General features: G+C 38.2%; 1 protein-coding gene across 1 annotated transcript in view; it reads right to left on the minus strand.

Annotated features, from left to right (window-relative positions):
- Nucleotides 1–582: 582 nt before the first annotated feature.
- LOC126095011 (m7GpppN-mRNA hydrolase) overlaps nt 583–18278 on the minus strand; it is a 57125-nt gene continuing 39429 nt past the window's right edge. The window contains exon 6 of the mRNA XM_049909669.1: nt 583–977. Coding sequence (XP_049765626.1) covers nt 850–977 — 128 coding nt within the window. The 3' untranslated portion in view covers nt 583–849. The remainder of the gene's footprint in view (nt 978–18278) is intronic.

Raw genomic sequence — 18278 nt, forward strand, 5'->3', positions numbered from 1 at the left:
CTCTGAAGGTCATTTCATAATTGAGATAATAAGAGTACTGAAATGTGGGTTACAGTTATAAAAGATTGCAGAACTGAAAACTGACGTATCACGCAAGAGGAAAGCATATTAGAATCTGATCATATACATGATGGATTTTATATGGGCTAATGGGCTATGTAAAAGAACTTTCGAGAATGTATGTTCCAAGAAGTGTGCAGTCACATATTACTTCCTCTTGTATCACACAACATGAGCTTTACGGTAAAAATCAGGTGCTGTATCCTTCATTACACAGCATATGGTGTTTTGCAGAATGTAGGAAGTTCTGTGTTCATCATGTTAATCACAATACCAAAAGAATTTTTATGTTAATTGAAGATCTAATTTTCTGGCTTCTCAGTCTGGATAAAGATACACAAAATGAATCATATGGTCCATGAAAACTGATGAACAGATGCATATTTGCAGTAAGTTCTTGATATAAGTTGGCAAGAAAAAATTAAAAATCCAGTAACAATCAAACTTCTCAGAGTAAAATGTACAAATTCGTGTACCACCACTAATGGGAGCAGGGCATATATCAAAAATACGTACCAGTACTAACTGCAAGGTTTTATTAACAAAATTACAACGGATACAGAGTAACAAAGAGATCATCCAAATATCTCTTAAAATTAAAGTGTTTCTAACTGTAAAAGTGCAATTTACAGGATCCACACCTATTTACAAGTCCCTTTGTGAAAGGGACACAGCGGTGCATATCTGTCACCCTGAGATATCCTCTCACACAGAGGAACCAGAATGAGAATATACAAACAATATAGTTTCCTTTTAAGTTTGTACGAAGAAATCTGGCGATTCCTTTCATTAGTCAAAACATTTCATAATTGCCTCATAGTCGAACCGGAAGTTTGCCCATGAAGGTGATCCCCATTTATCAGTCGTGCTTCCAATTCCAGAGTTTACTACAAGCTTACCAGAATTTTTCTCATCATCTGAAACGTAAAGCAAAGGTATTCTCATTTACAAATTTTCAACACCTGTAATGGATAATTTAACTAATCCATTTACTAAAATAAATGTTTCTTATATTGATATTATCCCACACACAAACAATGATACTGACGAAAAAATGTACTTGCTGTTAAGTAAATAAATACTGAATGAGGGAGTGTGGGGATACCAAGTAACATGCTCTACCTGGTCTCTCGTGCAAATGACAGCCCCCACTGCCCCCCCCTCCCCTCTCCAACAACAGCTTTTCTGATGTACGTAGATGAGAGTTGCCCTTGCTACACATCCTCTGTTCCCATAATTCTCCTGGTCTTCATCTATGCTAGCCCCTCACCCTTGTTACACTCCCACCTGCCCCAGGACTCAAAGTTCACACATATTCCTCACAACCTCTTCTCACAGCCCCTCCCCCCCTTCCAGGTTCTGCCACTCCCTTTTCAATCTACTCTGACACATAATCATGCACTGTATGAACTCACCTGTACCACTGCCCATGTTACATTCCTATCTACTGTACCTGCTGCCTCCCTCTGAGCCGTCAGCCACCGTTTCCCAGTACTACCTTCTGCTCACTGCCCCCTTTCTCCGTCTTCCTGTTCCACCCAACACAACCTCTCACCCCAGTCCAGCTGAAGAACTGCAGTCCAGGTATTGTGTATTCACCCGACACAATGTGGCTGTACAGACTCTGTGTGTGTGTGTGTGTGTGTGTGTGTGTGAGAGAGAGAGAGAGAGAGAGAGAGAGAGAGAGAGAGAGAGAGAGCACTTGTGCTTTAGCTCAAAAGATAACTGGTCTGAAAGCTAACAATTTTCATTGTTATTTATGTACCTGTCACTGACTCAACATCTCCACATTCTGGTAGTTTGTACCTGTCATTAGCTCAATGTCTCTGCATTTGAGTAGTTGTTAAACTGTGTAACTATAATTCATAATCCGACAATGGCTGCTCAATGATACTACTGGCTGATGCCTTGAATGGGACATCAGTGTGTCAAAGAGATTCTAAAATAAATAAATAAATAAATAAACATACCACATCTGCCAACAGAATTAAGTTTCAAAAGTAATATGAACAAAAAATTACAGGAAAACTCAAATTAGACTATAAGCAAAGGAAGTGAACATTATTAATAAAACAGTTCCATCAGGAACAATCACACTGACATAAAAACTAAGAGCATTATCTACTTCAGAAAATAATTACACTGTTTACAAAGGGATCTAAGAATAAAATTCAATAAAATTTGAATAAAACAATTATGGAATGAATAGTAACAGTCTAGTTTGGTAAGGGCACATACGTGAACATTACATGAAGTCACAAGCAAATACTGTGTAGTTACAGAACACCTTCTACCTGAGAAACCTCTTTCTCAGAACTTTCCTTAAGTTTCATTTTCTTACTTTGTAGCTCTCTTAACTTTTTCTGCTCAGCCCTCTTTCTCTCATTTTATTTTAAGGACTTCTCAAACTGCCCCTTTCTCTGCTACTGGTTCTCTGCATCTACCATATGTATTTCGGACACTTTGTGTTAACCACTTCATGATGGGTACACATCCAATACCCCTAGTGAACTCGACGGCATCATGAGTAGTATGAAAGGCTATGAGAGAGGCTTTGGTCAAATTATCAACCACAATGGAGGAATTGCCACAGAATGCAAGCAAGCCTTATAAATCTTTTTGAATTTTTATTATTTCCTTTATTGACCTGATTTATAAAAGATGTTGGAACTTATGAACCATGGTATCAGTCTCATGACCTAGGGTGACCAGATTTTCCACATGAAAAAACAGGACATTTGGGAAAAATCGGGATAAAAAAAATGGGATGCTAGACAAAAAGAAAATATTCTGCATACATGACTGCATCAATTTACTAAAATAAATAAAAACTGATGTTTATAGACCAAAAGCCAAAGCCAAAGAAGAGACTGTGGGCTCTTAAAAAACTGTTTCAGCAATGTAGGACTCCTATCCTGGGCCAGAAAATGTGATTTCAAAGGTTAATACATGCCAATAACTCTCGTAGCTCCTGGCGACAATGACAACCATCTAGTTTTAATACTACCTAGAACTTGCTTGTGAGCCGACGGCCTTGCCAGAGTGGTGACACCGGTTCCCAACAGATAACTGAAGTTAAGTGCTGTCGGGCTGGGCTAGCACTTGGATGAGTGACTATCCAGTCTGCCAGCGCTGTTGGCAAGCGGGATGCACTCAGCCTTTGTGAGGCAAACTGATGAGCTACTTGGTTGAGAAGTACCGGCTCCAGTCTCGTAAACTGACATATGCCCCTCCATATCCGCAATCAAGTGACGCCTGTGGACTGAGGATGACACGGCGGCCAGTCGGTACCATTGGACCTTCTAAGGCCTGTTCAGATGAAGAGAACTTGCTTGTATTCATTATCAACAAAATTACAGAATGATTTCAGTTCCCCCACAAGCACAGTGTAAATGTGAAAATATTGAAATTTTTTATTAACTATTGTTTACATGTAAATGGGAAGAATATTTGCACTTATTTGAACTCCATTGTGTACCACATGGGGTGCACAACTGATGCCTTCAATGTTCAGTTTGGAATAAACCTTGTCTATTCCTGCCCTCTTGTACCCACCAAAGTCGATAATCTTGCCATACCTGGTGTTGAAACTGCCGCCTACTTCTCACTGTTGTCTGTACAGTCCAAAGACAGTGTCAGTTGCATCTACTGCAAATTTATGTAATCTAACAGTAAATAGCTAACTCATAACTACAAATACAATTGAATACTGACAGCCCTCTAATGTTCTGTAACAAAAACTTGTTACATCTGTCTGTCATTTCTGCAGTAGCAAATAATCAATAAAAATTGCGAAGCTCACCCACAAATCACTGGCACTGAGCATGATGATGGAAAAATCTGTGGACACCCCTCCTCATCTCATGATCAAAATAATTCTTCTTTTTTCCATCTTTGCATTCAAGACAATGCAAGATTCAAGAAAATGTTAAAAAACTATGTCTATGATGCCCGCCCAGTCAAAGCACTGCTTTCCGGGCGGGAAGGAGCGCCGGTCCCCGGCACAAATCCGCCCAGCGGATTTGTGTCGAAGTCCAGTGAACTAGCCAGCCTGTGGATGGTTTTTAGGCAGTTTTCCATCTGCCTTGGCGAATGCGGGCTGGCTCCCCTTATTCTGCCTCAGCTACACTATGTCGGCAATTGCTGTGCAAACAAGTTTTCCACATATGCTACACCACCATTACTCTACCACGCAAACATAGGGGTTACACTCATCTGGTGCGAGACGTTCCATGGGAGGTCCACCAGGGGCCGAACTGCACAATAACCCTGGGTTTGGTGTGGGGCGGCAGAGGGGCGAAGTGGACTGCAATAGTCATCATAGGGTTGCGGACCACTGTAGCTGCGGCGGGGACGGAGCCTCTCCGTCGTTTCTAGGTCCCCGGTTAACATAACGTAACATGTCTATGATGCTACATTGGGAAAAAAAGTAAAAAAAAAAAGAAAAGCACACACACAAAAATATAAGGGTACTGCTGATTAAGAAAATATTTCATGGGACAAAGGGAAACAGGACAAAAAAAGGGCAGTCCCATTAAAAACGTGATGTCTGGTCACTCTATTATGACCACCAAAGCGACTTAACGTAGAAAACATGTCAATGCCAATGCCTACCCGTTTTTTTCAGGTTAGCATTAACTGCACTTTTGGATTTCAACACATGCCCTTTATAAAGCAATATGGCAGGGGTGATTTATACAGAATTGTGGATACCATATTCTTAACAAATGCAAGGCATTCACTCTGGAACACCGGGAGATCCTAGATCCTCCTCTGATAACCACACTGAGCCATAGCTTGTTTGGTTCCATACCCATAGCCCACTTTCTGAGTTCACAACAGATCTGTGGTGTCACTTAGATCTATTTTGAAGATAGTCTGTTTCTCAGAAACCTTTGGTTTGACAAGGTTTTTCATTAATTCTCTGACTATAAACTGGAGCCAAGTATAGAGGAAAAGAGATAAGGAGCCAACTAAGTGGAATATAGTCAAAAAAGCCTCAACTCGAGCAGCCACAGACTAAAAAAAGGCAAGGTGAGCTCTCAGCATCTTGGCTTTCAAAGACTCACACTCTGTATCGTAGAAATTCCAACAGTGATCTTATGTTTCAGTTTTACCTTCTCTTGTTCCTTTTTTACCCTTTCTACTTCCTTCCCATACTTTCCAGTTTCGCTCTCACCTGCTCCTGTTTCTTCTTTAATTTTCTACTTTCATCATGCTGAGCCCTATCATGATTTTCTCATAAACACTGAAGTGGGATACCTGCTTGAAACCTGGCCCAAAACATTATCAGAGTAACATACAACCAGGTCAATCTGCTGGTTTCCGTCAACCTATTCAAATTCTCATCAAACCCAAGTGTGACAATGTCACAGGCTGCGACATTATTCTCCAACTGTTACGTGAAAAATAACCCCAGTCCGAACACAATGATGTAATTCATTTTATAATCCATACTTTTGAGGCTATGTCACTGTCTTGCAACATAACAAGGCTGCCAATGTCTCAAGAAGACTGGTGTCTCACAGCAGTCAACAGACACAAACGTTCATCTTAGCATTCCTCTGCATACAATCTAGCATCATTGGCTGTCATCCAGATATTTCTGCAATAGGCACCCCACATAACTACCTCAGGATAAGAAGCTGGTTACTGGGACAAATTACGACTGAATGACAGTCCCTGCCTGTGCCACAGTGTACTAAAAATAAAGACTAATTGGAAATAGTATTTCTCATCATTGAAATTGATCCTTTTTTCCTTGTGCATCTTGCATGTCAAGAGCATAATCAGGATTGTCCTTTTCATTGTTGGAGTTGATGATTTATTTTGTCCACAAGCAATAAGTGGCACTACAAGTGCTACGAGTATGCAGCTGCACTTTTCTGTGGCTGACTGTAATGATTACCATTGATACGAGTTCTATAATCTTCATGGAAGCTTTGGGCCCAACGTACTTCTTTGTCCCTGGCACGACTACACAAGGCAGCTGAAGGAAAAGTCAGTTCTACACAAGATCCACTGAATGCCGATTCTCTCCTATATGTGTTCTATGATCCACCAAAAGTTTGTATCCACAGTCCAGCACGGGTTGAGCGAGTTCCGAGTTAACATATGCATTAGACAAGATCATCTTAAGCGATATAGTAAGACGTATACAAGACTTCACGATGATGATAAGCCACCAAAAAACTCAAGACCTGGGCTACTTACTTTCCTATTAGCAATAACCACCCCATCTGTAACGTTATGAAACTGGTTTGAGCCTCATCTTCTTGTTCTTCTTGGTAGGGTATAAGTTTATTATCTCAAACTGAAACTTTTTGGGTACTGAATTATATTACAGAATAATGGGCACAACACCCCTGTTTCTTAGTTTCACTTGGCCTCATGTCTATAAACTTTAAACTGGCGTGTTCGACAATGACTAGTCTTCTACAACTTCTATTCACACATCAAAAGAACCATGCTATATCAATCATCCAGTGACACTATCAGTGACAAAACTTACTGAAACTTACGTCATAATTCACAGTTTATACAAGAAGGCAGTTGAAATCAGTTCATTACTAGTCACCTCAAACTGTTGGTGTGGCACAAAACAAAAAGTTTACGAAGTAGAGTATTGTAAATACAGTCTATGCTCATAACAAGCAAAGAAAATAACACATATTTCACTAATACATGTTGCAGACTGCATGAGCGTGAATTATCATAGAAAATGTTAACTGAAAGACAACATTGTAATATCAACAATATTCCGAAAAGGATAAATTGCTACTCACTATGAAGGTGACATGATGAGTTGCCGACAGGCACAACAAAAAAACTGCTACATATACGTAGGTTTTCGGCCAGAGCATTCTTAACAAAAGAAAATCACACACACATTCACACAAGCAAGCACACCTCACACACACAAATGACCACTATCCCCAGCCGCTCTGGCCAGAATGGCCCGAGATAGTGGTCATGTATACATGAGGTTTGCTTCCCTGTATTAATGTGTGTGTTTTTCTTTTCTGAAGAAGGCTTTGGCCAAAAACTTATATGTAATAGTCTTTTTGTCATGCCTGTCTGCAACTCAACATGTCATTTTTACGGTGAGTAGCAGTCTATCCTCTTCACAATATTGTAAAAATGTTAAATGAGTACTTCTTAAGCTTTGACCCGACTACATGACGGATAGGCAGATTCGATGCATAGACGTTAACATGGGACCAGCTGGGGCACGTGTATGATTCTGGAAAATGTACATAGTATATCAAAAAGGATGGTGCAAACTTACGTGGTTAAAAGTACATGATAATAGAAGCACAAATGTCAGTATAACATGGGCTCTAAAATGCATATATTAAGATCTGTGAGACATTCTTGATTTTAAGTATTGTGTAACAAATCTCTTCTACTGCAAGCTCTTTGCTTTCCATATTTTTGGAAGTGGTAGAATGGACCAAAACAAGAAAAAAATGTCCAATAAACATGTGCTCTAAAATGAATATCTTAAAACTTATGAACACTTGTTCATTAGAAGAGCTGTGTTCCAAAGTACTGAAGATTAACAGGTGCTCATAGCTGTTAAGGTATGCATTTTAGAGCACATACTTACTGGATACTTGCACTTCTATTATCGTGTCTTTCAGTCGTGTAAGTCTGCGACATTCTTTTTGATACACCCTGTACATTCGTTTATAAAACTGCTAAGGTGAAATGTTCTGGCAATAACATGGTTTACATATGAGGTAGTTACTTAACAAAGTAACATAGCTTACAGAACTATTTTGTGTGTCTATGCTGAAAATTATCTACTTGCACGTGTAGTTGCCATACTTCAAATTATGATAAATTATGCAAAGTTTTGCTTACTGACTTCACCGATTAATGAAGAGTGACAGTCAGTTCAGAAAAACTGAGACAACAGAAGTATAATAGTAAATTTGCAAATTAAACAGTATAATGGCACAAAGGCAGCAGTAATTTTGAGTGTATCTGAACTTCTATACTGATTACCTATTAAGTTCATTAGTTTCCTGAAAATTAAAACATGTTACTGTGAAGTTTGTATCCTAGCTTTCTGATGACATGTATCAATGTTTCCAAAACTACTGATTTATTCAGTTTAAATTCACAATTATGCACTGTAGGGCAATTTCATCTCAAATCATACAGGTCAAGCAGGAACATGCCACATCACTATTTCAAGTTCGCTGAAAAAAAATATATGTTGAAATTCCACATGACCTCTCCAAAACTACAATATTCTGATTTTCTGATGATTTGTTAAAACACTACAGGTGTCTCTAAATGAGAGTATTTGTGAAAATGTCATAATGAAAGGCAAAATTTAACAATTATAATAAAGAAACAAAAAGTGATAGAAATCTGAACTTATTCTCAGCAAATAATTTGTTCCCAATGCTACGAGACATGATAAATACGTACATACTTCTGAGCTTTTTTCTTTTTGGAAAAGTGAACTATGAAAATTTGTAACTTTCTGTGTATTTCAAAATTATGTTTTGAAAATATGAAATGATCGAGTGGGTGGACTGCTAACTGTCAGCTATGACATTAATGCATGAAATTCTTAAACTACCAAAATATTTGTACTTAAAGATGAAAGAATCTGAAATTTTTGGTTATTTTGAAATTTTCTCCGAAACCCCCATCCTAAATGTTCTAAAAAGTTTGGTCCATTAGATGGCTATTGTACTTAGGGAATGTGCAATCAGAGTGGGCAATACTTGTCTATACAAAATGTGAGGAATTTTTTTAGGTAGACCTAGCTCTACTCCCAAGGTCAAAAAATCATGGACACTTAAATATTTAAATTGATCACTGATTTTAAGTAAATGTCATGCAAAACTGGTATTTCTGAATCAAAATAATTACTTTACAACATTATAAGTGAGTGGGAAAACAATTCATAGTTTTCTTCAAAAACATTTTATAACAAAAATTGGATATAGAATATTTATACCCATTTTTCTTTTTATGATATTATTCACAAATTATTATTGTCTTTTGTCATGATTTTACTACTTCATGACTTTCCATGAATTAAAACTGTCCACAATGTAATAACCAACACTGCACTGTTTTCTTCATCTGCTTCTCACTGAACTCATACAGCCGAGCTGAATCTGCACATGGAAAAGAATGACCAAACAAGAGCAGTGCTTGGGAAATAGGAACTGCACACTGATCTTTTGTTGATGGCCATTTGAAACCATTAGCAGGACTTTGAGGTGTCACAAAGGAGACGGTTATATCTTGCAGCACATGAGACATATTTATTGTCTGTCCCACCCACCACTGATTGTCAAACACACAAGAAATGAGGTAACTCACTGCAAAGTCTTCTAGTATACACTATGGTCTGTGCATTTCACACACAGGAACAGGCTGCATTTCTTGCAATGTATGTGCCACTGCGGGATGCAACCCAGTACTGACTTGACTGAATTCGTACCACAGGCTTTATAACGGACCACTCTTCTCTCTTTTTAAACAAAATTCCCTTAATGTACTTTCATTTGGAATTAATAGTTTCATGTTTGCTACTAATGTTGGTACAGTGTGTACAAATCCACTAGCATCTTCTTAGAGCATCAACAGCTTCATGCTGGAGATTATATCTTCATGCAAGATGTATACAGATACCACTTACCCAATCACAAGCACTTTTCCCATGATCCATTACTGAAAATATCAATTATTTTTTTTGTCTTAATTCCTGTACTACAGTGTTGACAAGCTCATAAAGCTGAAAGCAGTTTTTAAAATCGAGATGCTGCACCATCAGTCATATACATGTGTCTACAAAATGAATGGCCTCTAGACTCTCTCACATCAATTATCAAGCTGACGACTGAGATCATCACTGAGAATAGCAGAACCATGTGATGTTCCAAGGAAGTGAACAACACATGTTAATGTTGATATCTGAGATGTGTGCCAGTGGTACCTTTGAATTATGTTCTGCAAAGCAACAGATCAATTTTCAGCAAAGTTGAAATCAAGAACTAATGTGCTGATATTCTGGGATGTGGCTGACTTTACATGTGCTACGGCCTGTCTCTGAATCCTCCGGATATGATGGTGAGCATTCCTTTCATGGCCCAATGCCTAACCTCTATAACAAACTTCTGTGGCTCTACTGTCTTCTTCACCAACTCTCCTCCCTCCCACAATGCATAGGTTACATCATTGTCAGTATCCTGAAAGTGTAATACTTCAACAGTGATCACTTGAGCACCAAGGATACATTGCACACTCCTGCAACCAACATTTATCTTGCGGCTCTCGACACACACCAAAAGCGTCAGGTCCATCTCTATGTACTTCTTTCTTGTGACAATGCTTATGGTAAAACAAACAAGTTTCAAATTAGTGCAATAAATACATGTGCATACTTCCTTCACTGGCTGGTATTTTACCCATTTTGGTCATAAGGAATACAATTCTGTGAGACCAATTTATAAATTCGGTTTCTCATTTTTCATTACGAGATATGCTTCTCTTAATGATTTTGTCATATATCTTTTTACCATTTTCACTATAGCATCGGCCTGGTTAGGACTTTTCCTGCTGTAATCTTTGTCATCACTTATGTAACATTCCAAAGCCCATAAGATTTCACACATATTTGAACAATCCAAAACAACAGTAATTGTATCATCTTGCAACGGATGCCCACAGTAAGAATCTGGGCGTGCCCAAATACCTTTCTCATTCTTTATTTTACGAGCTTTTGAAATCAAATAATGTGAGGAAGTGAGTATGTATTTCCATATCTACTGCTTAGAGTGGCTACCTGGTATCAGTGTCAGCAACTGTACCTTCTCAATGTAGGTGACTGCTGAGATAGCTGTATTTAAGTTTTAAAAACCATACATCGCATTTCATGCACATATCACTATTTTCAAGTTCTGCACCACATGCATCTACATTATGCACATGATAAAGTTTTGAAGATGTTGCTTGTGTAAAACTTGTTTCAATTTCTTCCATTTTTGTTTTTACATTCTGTTTTCTTCGCATGCTTCTTACATTTCCTGGACATTTAAGGGGCAATATAGTAGGAGCTAGGCAGAAATGCTAACATTCGATGTGTCAACAATTTCACATCCAGGAATACAAACATTTTCCTTCAGTTTCAAACAATGAAAAATCCAAGATGGAATGTAGGGAATGTGCCTATCTGTGACTCAGCATCTCCGCTATATGGTGAGTAGCAACTTTCTTCTTCAGTTTCACACTCAGGTGATGACGATCGTTCAGGTGGATTGTCAGTAAATTTCTTCTTGTAGTGATGCAGCAATACCTACACAGTGGTTGTGATGCTAGTACCGTTACTTGAGGATCTAGTAATTTCTGCAATACCTCTGACATATTTCCAACAACTGTGAAGTATTTTTCACTTTTCTTAAACACCACCTTCTTGTCTTTTTTTCGTAGTCCACACACCTCACTTTTTCAATCCTGTATTTCCTAACTGACATTGTACCTAACAAGAAGTTCAAACCAAACACAAAACTGGATGCAGAATGGTTAATGTGCAAGTTCTCACTCTGTTATAAACAGAAGACTGCTAGAAACAGAGTTGCCAACCTGCATATTTTACACTAGAAATTCAGTGATGAGAAATATGCAGAATGTTGAAAATTTTTTACCATTTTACACAGAAAAGTATTGCCCACTGTATTTGCACTGACTACTAACATATTAACCAAACAATATTTTGTGTAATTTTCAAAAGTTTTCTGATGGGAGTTTTCAAGTAAATAATGCATAAAAACTTGTAAAAATGCAATTTTTTCCATTTTTAGTAATAAATATTTATGTAATACAGCTAGCTGGAGCAGAGAAGATACTGCTTATAATTACATCAGTAGTATCTGGTAATATAGGCTTATCTCAGTAGGGGTAAGATAGACACAGCCTACAGGAAAATTAAAGAGACCTTTGGGGAAAGGAGAACCACTTGCATGAATATCAAGAGCTTTGATGGAAACCCAGTTCTAAGCAAAGAAGGGAAAGCAGAAAGGTGGAAGGAGTATATAGAGGGCCTATACAAGGGCGATGTACTTGAGGACAATATTATGGAAATGGAAGAGGATGTAGATGAAGATGAAATGGGAGATATTATATTGCGTGAAGAGTTTGACAGAGCACTGAAAGACCTGAGTCGAAACAAGGCCCCCGGAGTAGACAACATTCCATTAGAACTACTGACAACTTTGGGAGAGCCAGTCCTGACAAAACTCTTACCATCTGGTGAGCAAGATGTATGAGACAGGCGAAATACCCTCAGACTTCAAGAAGAATATAATAATCCCAATCCCAAAGAAAGCAGGTGTTGACAGATGTGAAAATTACCGAACTATCAGTTTAATAAGTCACAGCTGCAAAATACTAACGCGAATTATTTACGGACAACTGGAAAAACTGTTAGAAGCCGACCTCGGGGAAGATCAGTTTGGATTCCATAGAAATGTTGGAACACGTGAGCCAATACTGACCCTACGACTTGTCTTAGAAGAAAGATTAAGGAAAGGCAAACCTACGTTTCTAGCATTTGTAGCTTTTGACAATGTTGATTGGAATACACTCTTTCAAATTCTGAAGATGGCAGGGATAAAATAAAGAGAGCGAAAGGCTATTTACAATTTGTACAGAAACCAGATGGCAGTTATAAGAGTCGAGGGGTATGAAAGGGAAGCAGTGGTTGGGAAGGGAGTGAGACAGGGTTGTAGCCTATCCCCGATGTTATTCAATCTGTATATTGAGCAAGCAATAAAGGAAACAAAAGAAAAGTTTGGAGTAGGTATTAAAATCCATGGAGAAGAAATAAAAACTTTGAGGTTCGCCGATGACATTGTAATTCTGTCAGAGACAGCTAAGGACTTGGAAGAGCAGTTGAACGGAATGGACAGTGTCTTGAAAGGAGAGTATAAGATGAACATCAACAAAAGCAAAACGAGGATATTGGAATGTAGCCGAATTAAGTCGGGTGATGCTGAGGGAATTAGATCAGGAAATGAGACACTTAAAGTAGTAAAGGAGTTTTACTATTTGGGGAGCAAAATAACTGATGATGTATTTGGGGAGCAAAATAACTGATGATGTATTTGGGGAGCAAAATAACTGATGATGTATTTGGGGAGCAAAATAACTGATGATGTATTTGGGGAGCAAAATAACTGATGATGGTCGACGTAGAGAGGATATAAAATGTAGACTGGCAATGGCAAGGAAAGCGTTTCTTACGAGGAGAAATTTGTTAACATCGAGTATAGATTTAAGTGTCAGGAAGTCGTTTCTGAAAGTATTTGTACGGAGTGTAGCCATATATGGAAGTGAAATATGGACGGTAAATAGTTTAGACAAGGAGAGAATAGAAGCTTTCGAAATGTGGTGCTACAGAAGAATGCTGAAGATTAGATGGGTTGATCACATAACTAATGAGGAGGTATTGAATAGAATTGGGGAGAAGAGGAGCTTGTGGCACAACTTGACTAGAAGAATGGATCGGTTAGTAGGACACGTTCTGAGACATTGAGGGTACACCAATTTAGTATTGGAGGGCAGCATGGAGGGTAAAAATCTTAGAGGGAGACCAAGAGATGAATACACTAAACAGATTCAGAAGGATGTAGGTTGCAGCAGGTACTGGAAGATGAAGAAGCTTGCACAGGATAGAGTAGCATAGAGAGCTGCATCAAACCAGTCTCAGGACTGAAGACCACAACAACAACAACAACAACAACAACAACATCTGGTAATATGACAGAAAAGATAGTGTTCTATGGCTTTCTGAATAATAATAAAAGCGGAAAAGTTAACTTAAATATCATATTTTCATCTTAAATTTGTAAGCTAAAGGAAGCCCATAAGTGTGCATGCGCAGGTGTCAACTAAATTTCTACACACTAAGAGGAAGCTTTAACGCGAAAATCTGCAATTTTTCCAGTGCTTTTGGTTTATTAATTATATATATTTTTTTGTTTTCTGCTGTTTTTTACAAAATATAGATTTTTCAAAGGGTCATATCATTTACAAAATTAAGATAAAATAAAAATATTTTATTTCTTAAGAGGACTACACTCTGCCTATCCAACCCATGTTAATTTAGGCGAGTTTTTAACCCTGTACTAAAATCTACTTTATCGATTTTATAGTTTTCAAGAAATACTTTTTTAAATTTATTAACAAAAAATATTTAGTTTTTTTCTGCAGAAAATATTTTATTGTGAACTTCCTAACGGGGGTATATTCCCTAGCAGTCAGTTTTACGCTTTCCTCACTAACCTCACATACAGCTTTCTCTAATATTGCAGTCAGTTTTTCAAATTTATTTGGTGGTTGATGTAAGTTCATCACTGAACAAAATGTTCTCCCTGCAGCCATGCCCTTGCCAATGGATCGTAAGGCATAAACTAAACTAGTATTGATTTCATAAGGGCCACTTGCATCTGGTTTTCAAGAACTCATAAATGAAATCACAGCAGAGCATTTAGTGCAAATTAAATCCAAAGCAATTGCTAGGCCTTTTCTGCCACTGGCACTCTCACATATTTTCACACTCTGTGACTCACCACACTGTCTACATTGTACAAATTTAGAAATTACATCTGATAATATTCTCAAATTTATAATAACTTTACTGCACCCATTGTCACTTACAGTAAATTCATTGTAACTCTCTTGAAACGGTGAGAGCTTCTTGATGATGCACTTGTTGAAGAATTACAATTAAAAACATCGTTGCCAGGTGACATAACCTCTTGTACAGAAAGCTTCCTAAACTTGTTTCCTCTAAATTGTCGTTTCTTGAAAATGCCTTTACATTTCATCATCTTCAATAAACACAACAAAACACACGTAAACAAGCACTGCAAATGTAAGTATAACAACTACTCACAATCACACTTGAACAAAACTAAATGCGCGTTTGAAAGTGTGTTGTTTACAAACAGCAGAAACAAAAGAATACCGACCGTTTCATTCCAAGGATAGCCAGCGCACTCGAGAGATATATAACTTGCAATGTAGGGATACAAAGATCTAAAATATATGCAGAAAAGTGGGTGACAGAAAAGTGAGCTTGGCACATAAACACAGGTGATAGGAAAATGCTCTTTAAATGCTGAAAAACATTTTTTTTTTTTCAGATTACTTAAATAAAAACTTAATCTATCAAAATATGATGAAAATCGAAAATCGTTTTTTTTTTTTTTTTACTTTAACCACGGTGTGATCCCCTTAACACTTATGATACAGAGGTTTAATACATGTTTTTTCCAGAGAAATTCATGACCGTGAGTTGACATGACATGTATGATTTGAGATGAAATCACCCTGTAGTATAATTATCAAATATTTATTACTTTTAATTAAGCAAGTTTCCAGTAAAATTAAACACCCTCTTGTAGTGAGCAGATTGAAAATGTTCCTCTTAACAATAATTTTGCATGGAATAAGGTCCGAACAATATTTTGAAAGATTTGGGCATATAATACATATACACAATGACTAGATATAGATGAAAATTCAGAGAGGAAAAAAAAAATCGTTATTATTAGGGGCGCAATAAGAAAAATCTGGAAAGATTGCACTTTGTACTGTTTAACATCCAGTCACCTACATCACTTGAAGACTAGGTGGAGAAGAGGGCAATTAATATATCCTTGTATGCATGTAATTGAAAGTAAGTTTATGGCAACGAAGACCCATAGCAGCTTTGGAATCTTCAATCAATGAGGAGAGAAATGACACAAAGAGTCGCCTCTTCTGCCCCAGCCAACTAATCCCACAGTTCCCACTGGCCACCTGCATTCCATCGTTCCCATGAAATGTGTTAGCTCAACTGTAACTTAACCAACCAGTGAACACCAAAAGCCCAATGCTTGCTTGTTAGTATTATAATGTCACTATTTTATACCTGCCATTAAAGTTCCATAATGATAGTTATTATACAGCAACAATCAGATCAATAGCTGCAGGCACCTACAATAGTAATTTTTCAGCACACATCCAAAACAACATACTGTATGCAAACCTATCACATCCTAGTATCCTTTGTTCAAAGTAAATGGATATGAATAGGCCGCAAAGCCCCTAAACGGGCATCTGAACAGATGTAAATTAAACCTATACCAGCTCCTTGCAGGCCACATTGAGTCACAAATGCACAAAACGTCAGCACAGCAACAAACCAGGAAAGCATAGCCACATTGCAGCGACAAGCATGCAAACTTTCATACAGTTACACTGGGATCAGCCAGCTACAGCCAGGCCACGCTGGTTGGCCGTTGCTTTGGTCCACGCAAGGGGAAGGGGTGCGGATGCAGAACCACCAGTGGCGGGTGGTCACACAGCACTTATCCGAAGATGAATGATGAGCACCGTGCTGCACTGAGGCAAACTTAAGGCAAGCAAATGCCTCTGCCCATAAGAAAATTGAGTACTCTGCCTTTTTCATGGTTTTTGGGTTGAGCAAAATGCCAAAACTCCCCGAGTTCTCTAGAACAATGAAATTTCCTGAGTTTACCCCATTTTCTAGGACACTGGAAACCCTGGATGTGTGTTCTTGATATTGCCCTCTATCAGAGCACTATGGCGTACAGAATGGAGGAAAGCATTCTAATAATAAAGTCAGAGCAGTGTTGTTGTTGTTGTTGTTGTTGTTGTTGTTGTTGTCTTCAGTCCTGAGACTGGTTTGATGCAGCTCTCCATGCTACTCTATCCTTTGCAAGCTTCTTCATCTCCCAATACCTACTGCAACCTACATCCTTCTTAATCTGCTTAGTGTATTCATCTCTTGGTCTCCCTCTACGATTTTTACCCTCCACGCTGCCCTCCAATACTAAATTGGTGATCACTTGATGCCTCAGAACATGTCCTACCAACCGATCCCTTCTTCTGGTCAAGTTGTGCCACAAACTTCTCTTCTCCCCAATCCTATTCAATACTTCCTCATTAGTTACGTGATCTACCCATCTAATCTTCATTATTCTTCTGTAGCACCACATTTCGAAAGCTTCTATTCTCTTCTTGTCTAAACTATTTATCGTCCATGTTTCACTTCCATACATGACTGCACTCCATACAAATACTTTCAGAAACGACTTCCTGACACTTATATCTATACTCGATGTTAACAAATTTTTCTTCTTCAGAAACGCTTTCCTTGCCATTGCCAGTCTACATTTTATATCCTCTCTACTTCGACCATCATCAGTTATTTTGCTCCCCAAATACATCATCAGTTATTTTGCTCCCCAAATAATAAAACTCCTTTACTACTTTAAGTGTCTCATTTCCTAATCTAATTCCCTCAGCATCACTTGACTTAATTCGACTACATTCCATTATCCTTGTTTTGCTTTTGTTGATGTTCATCTCCTTTCAAGACACTGTCCATTCCGTTCAACTGCTCTTCCAAGTCCTTTGCTGTCTCTGACAGAATTACTATGTCATCGGCGAACCTCAAAGTTTTTATTTCTTCTCCATGGATTTTAATACCTATTCCGAATTTTTCTTTTCATTTCCTTCACTGCTTGCTCAATATACAGATTGAATAACATCGGGGAGAGACTACAACCCTGTCTCACTCCCTTCCCAACCACTGCTTCCCTTTCATGTCCCTCGAGTCTTACAACTGCGATCTGGTTTCTGTACAAATTGTAAATAGCCTTTCGCTCCCTGTATTTTACCCCGGGCACCTTCAGAATTTGAAAGAGTGTATTTCAGTCAACATTGTCAGAGCAGTGTAATGGACATATATTGAGCAAAATTTTCCAAATAATCAATGGCTGGAAATGCACCACTGTGGATCTACAGCTGCAAAATGACAGCCAATCAGCAATGAGTGTGTGTAAATTTGTCTGGGTGTGTCTAGTAGAGTGATTTTGTTTAACTAAGCTGCTGCTGTGATTGCTGTGCTCCACTGCACAAGATGCTGTGCACAGTACAGTGTGTACTCAATACCACGACTGTCGGCTCCAAGCATAAACAAACAGGAACTTAAGACTGTCCAAGGGGATAGAAGCCATTTTATCATTTAAACTAATGAAGCTTTTGAATTCTACTAGACAACAGCACCAATCTACTGCTGTCTTCATTTGAAGACAAGTATAAACAGGCTTATTCATTTCTAAACTTGCCTTTCCTGCTGGAAATATCATGTTCCACATTTATGTTGGCCTTAGTAG

The sequence above is a fragment of the Schistocerca cancellata genome, chromosome 8 (assembly GCF_023864275.1).
Source record: "Schistocerca cancellata isolate TAMUIC-IGC-003103 chromosome 8, iqSchCanc2.1, whole genome shotgun sequence".
Lineage (NCBI taxonomy): Eukaryota > Metazoa > Arthropoda > Insecta > Orthoptera > Acrididae > Schistocerca > Schistocerca cancellata.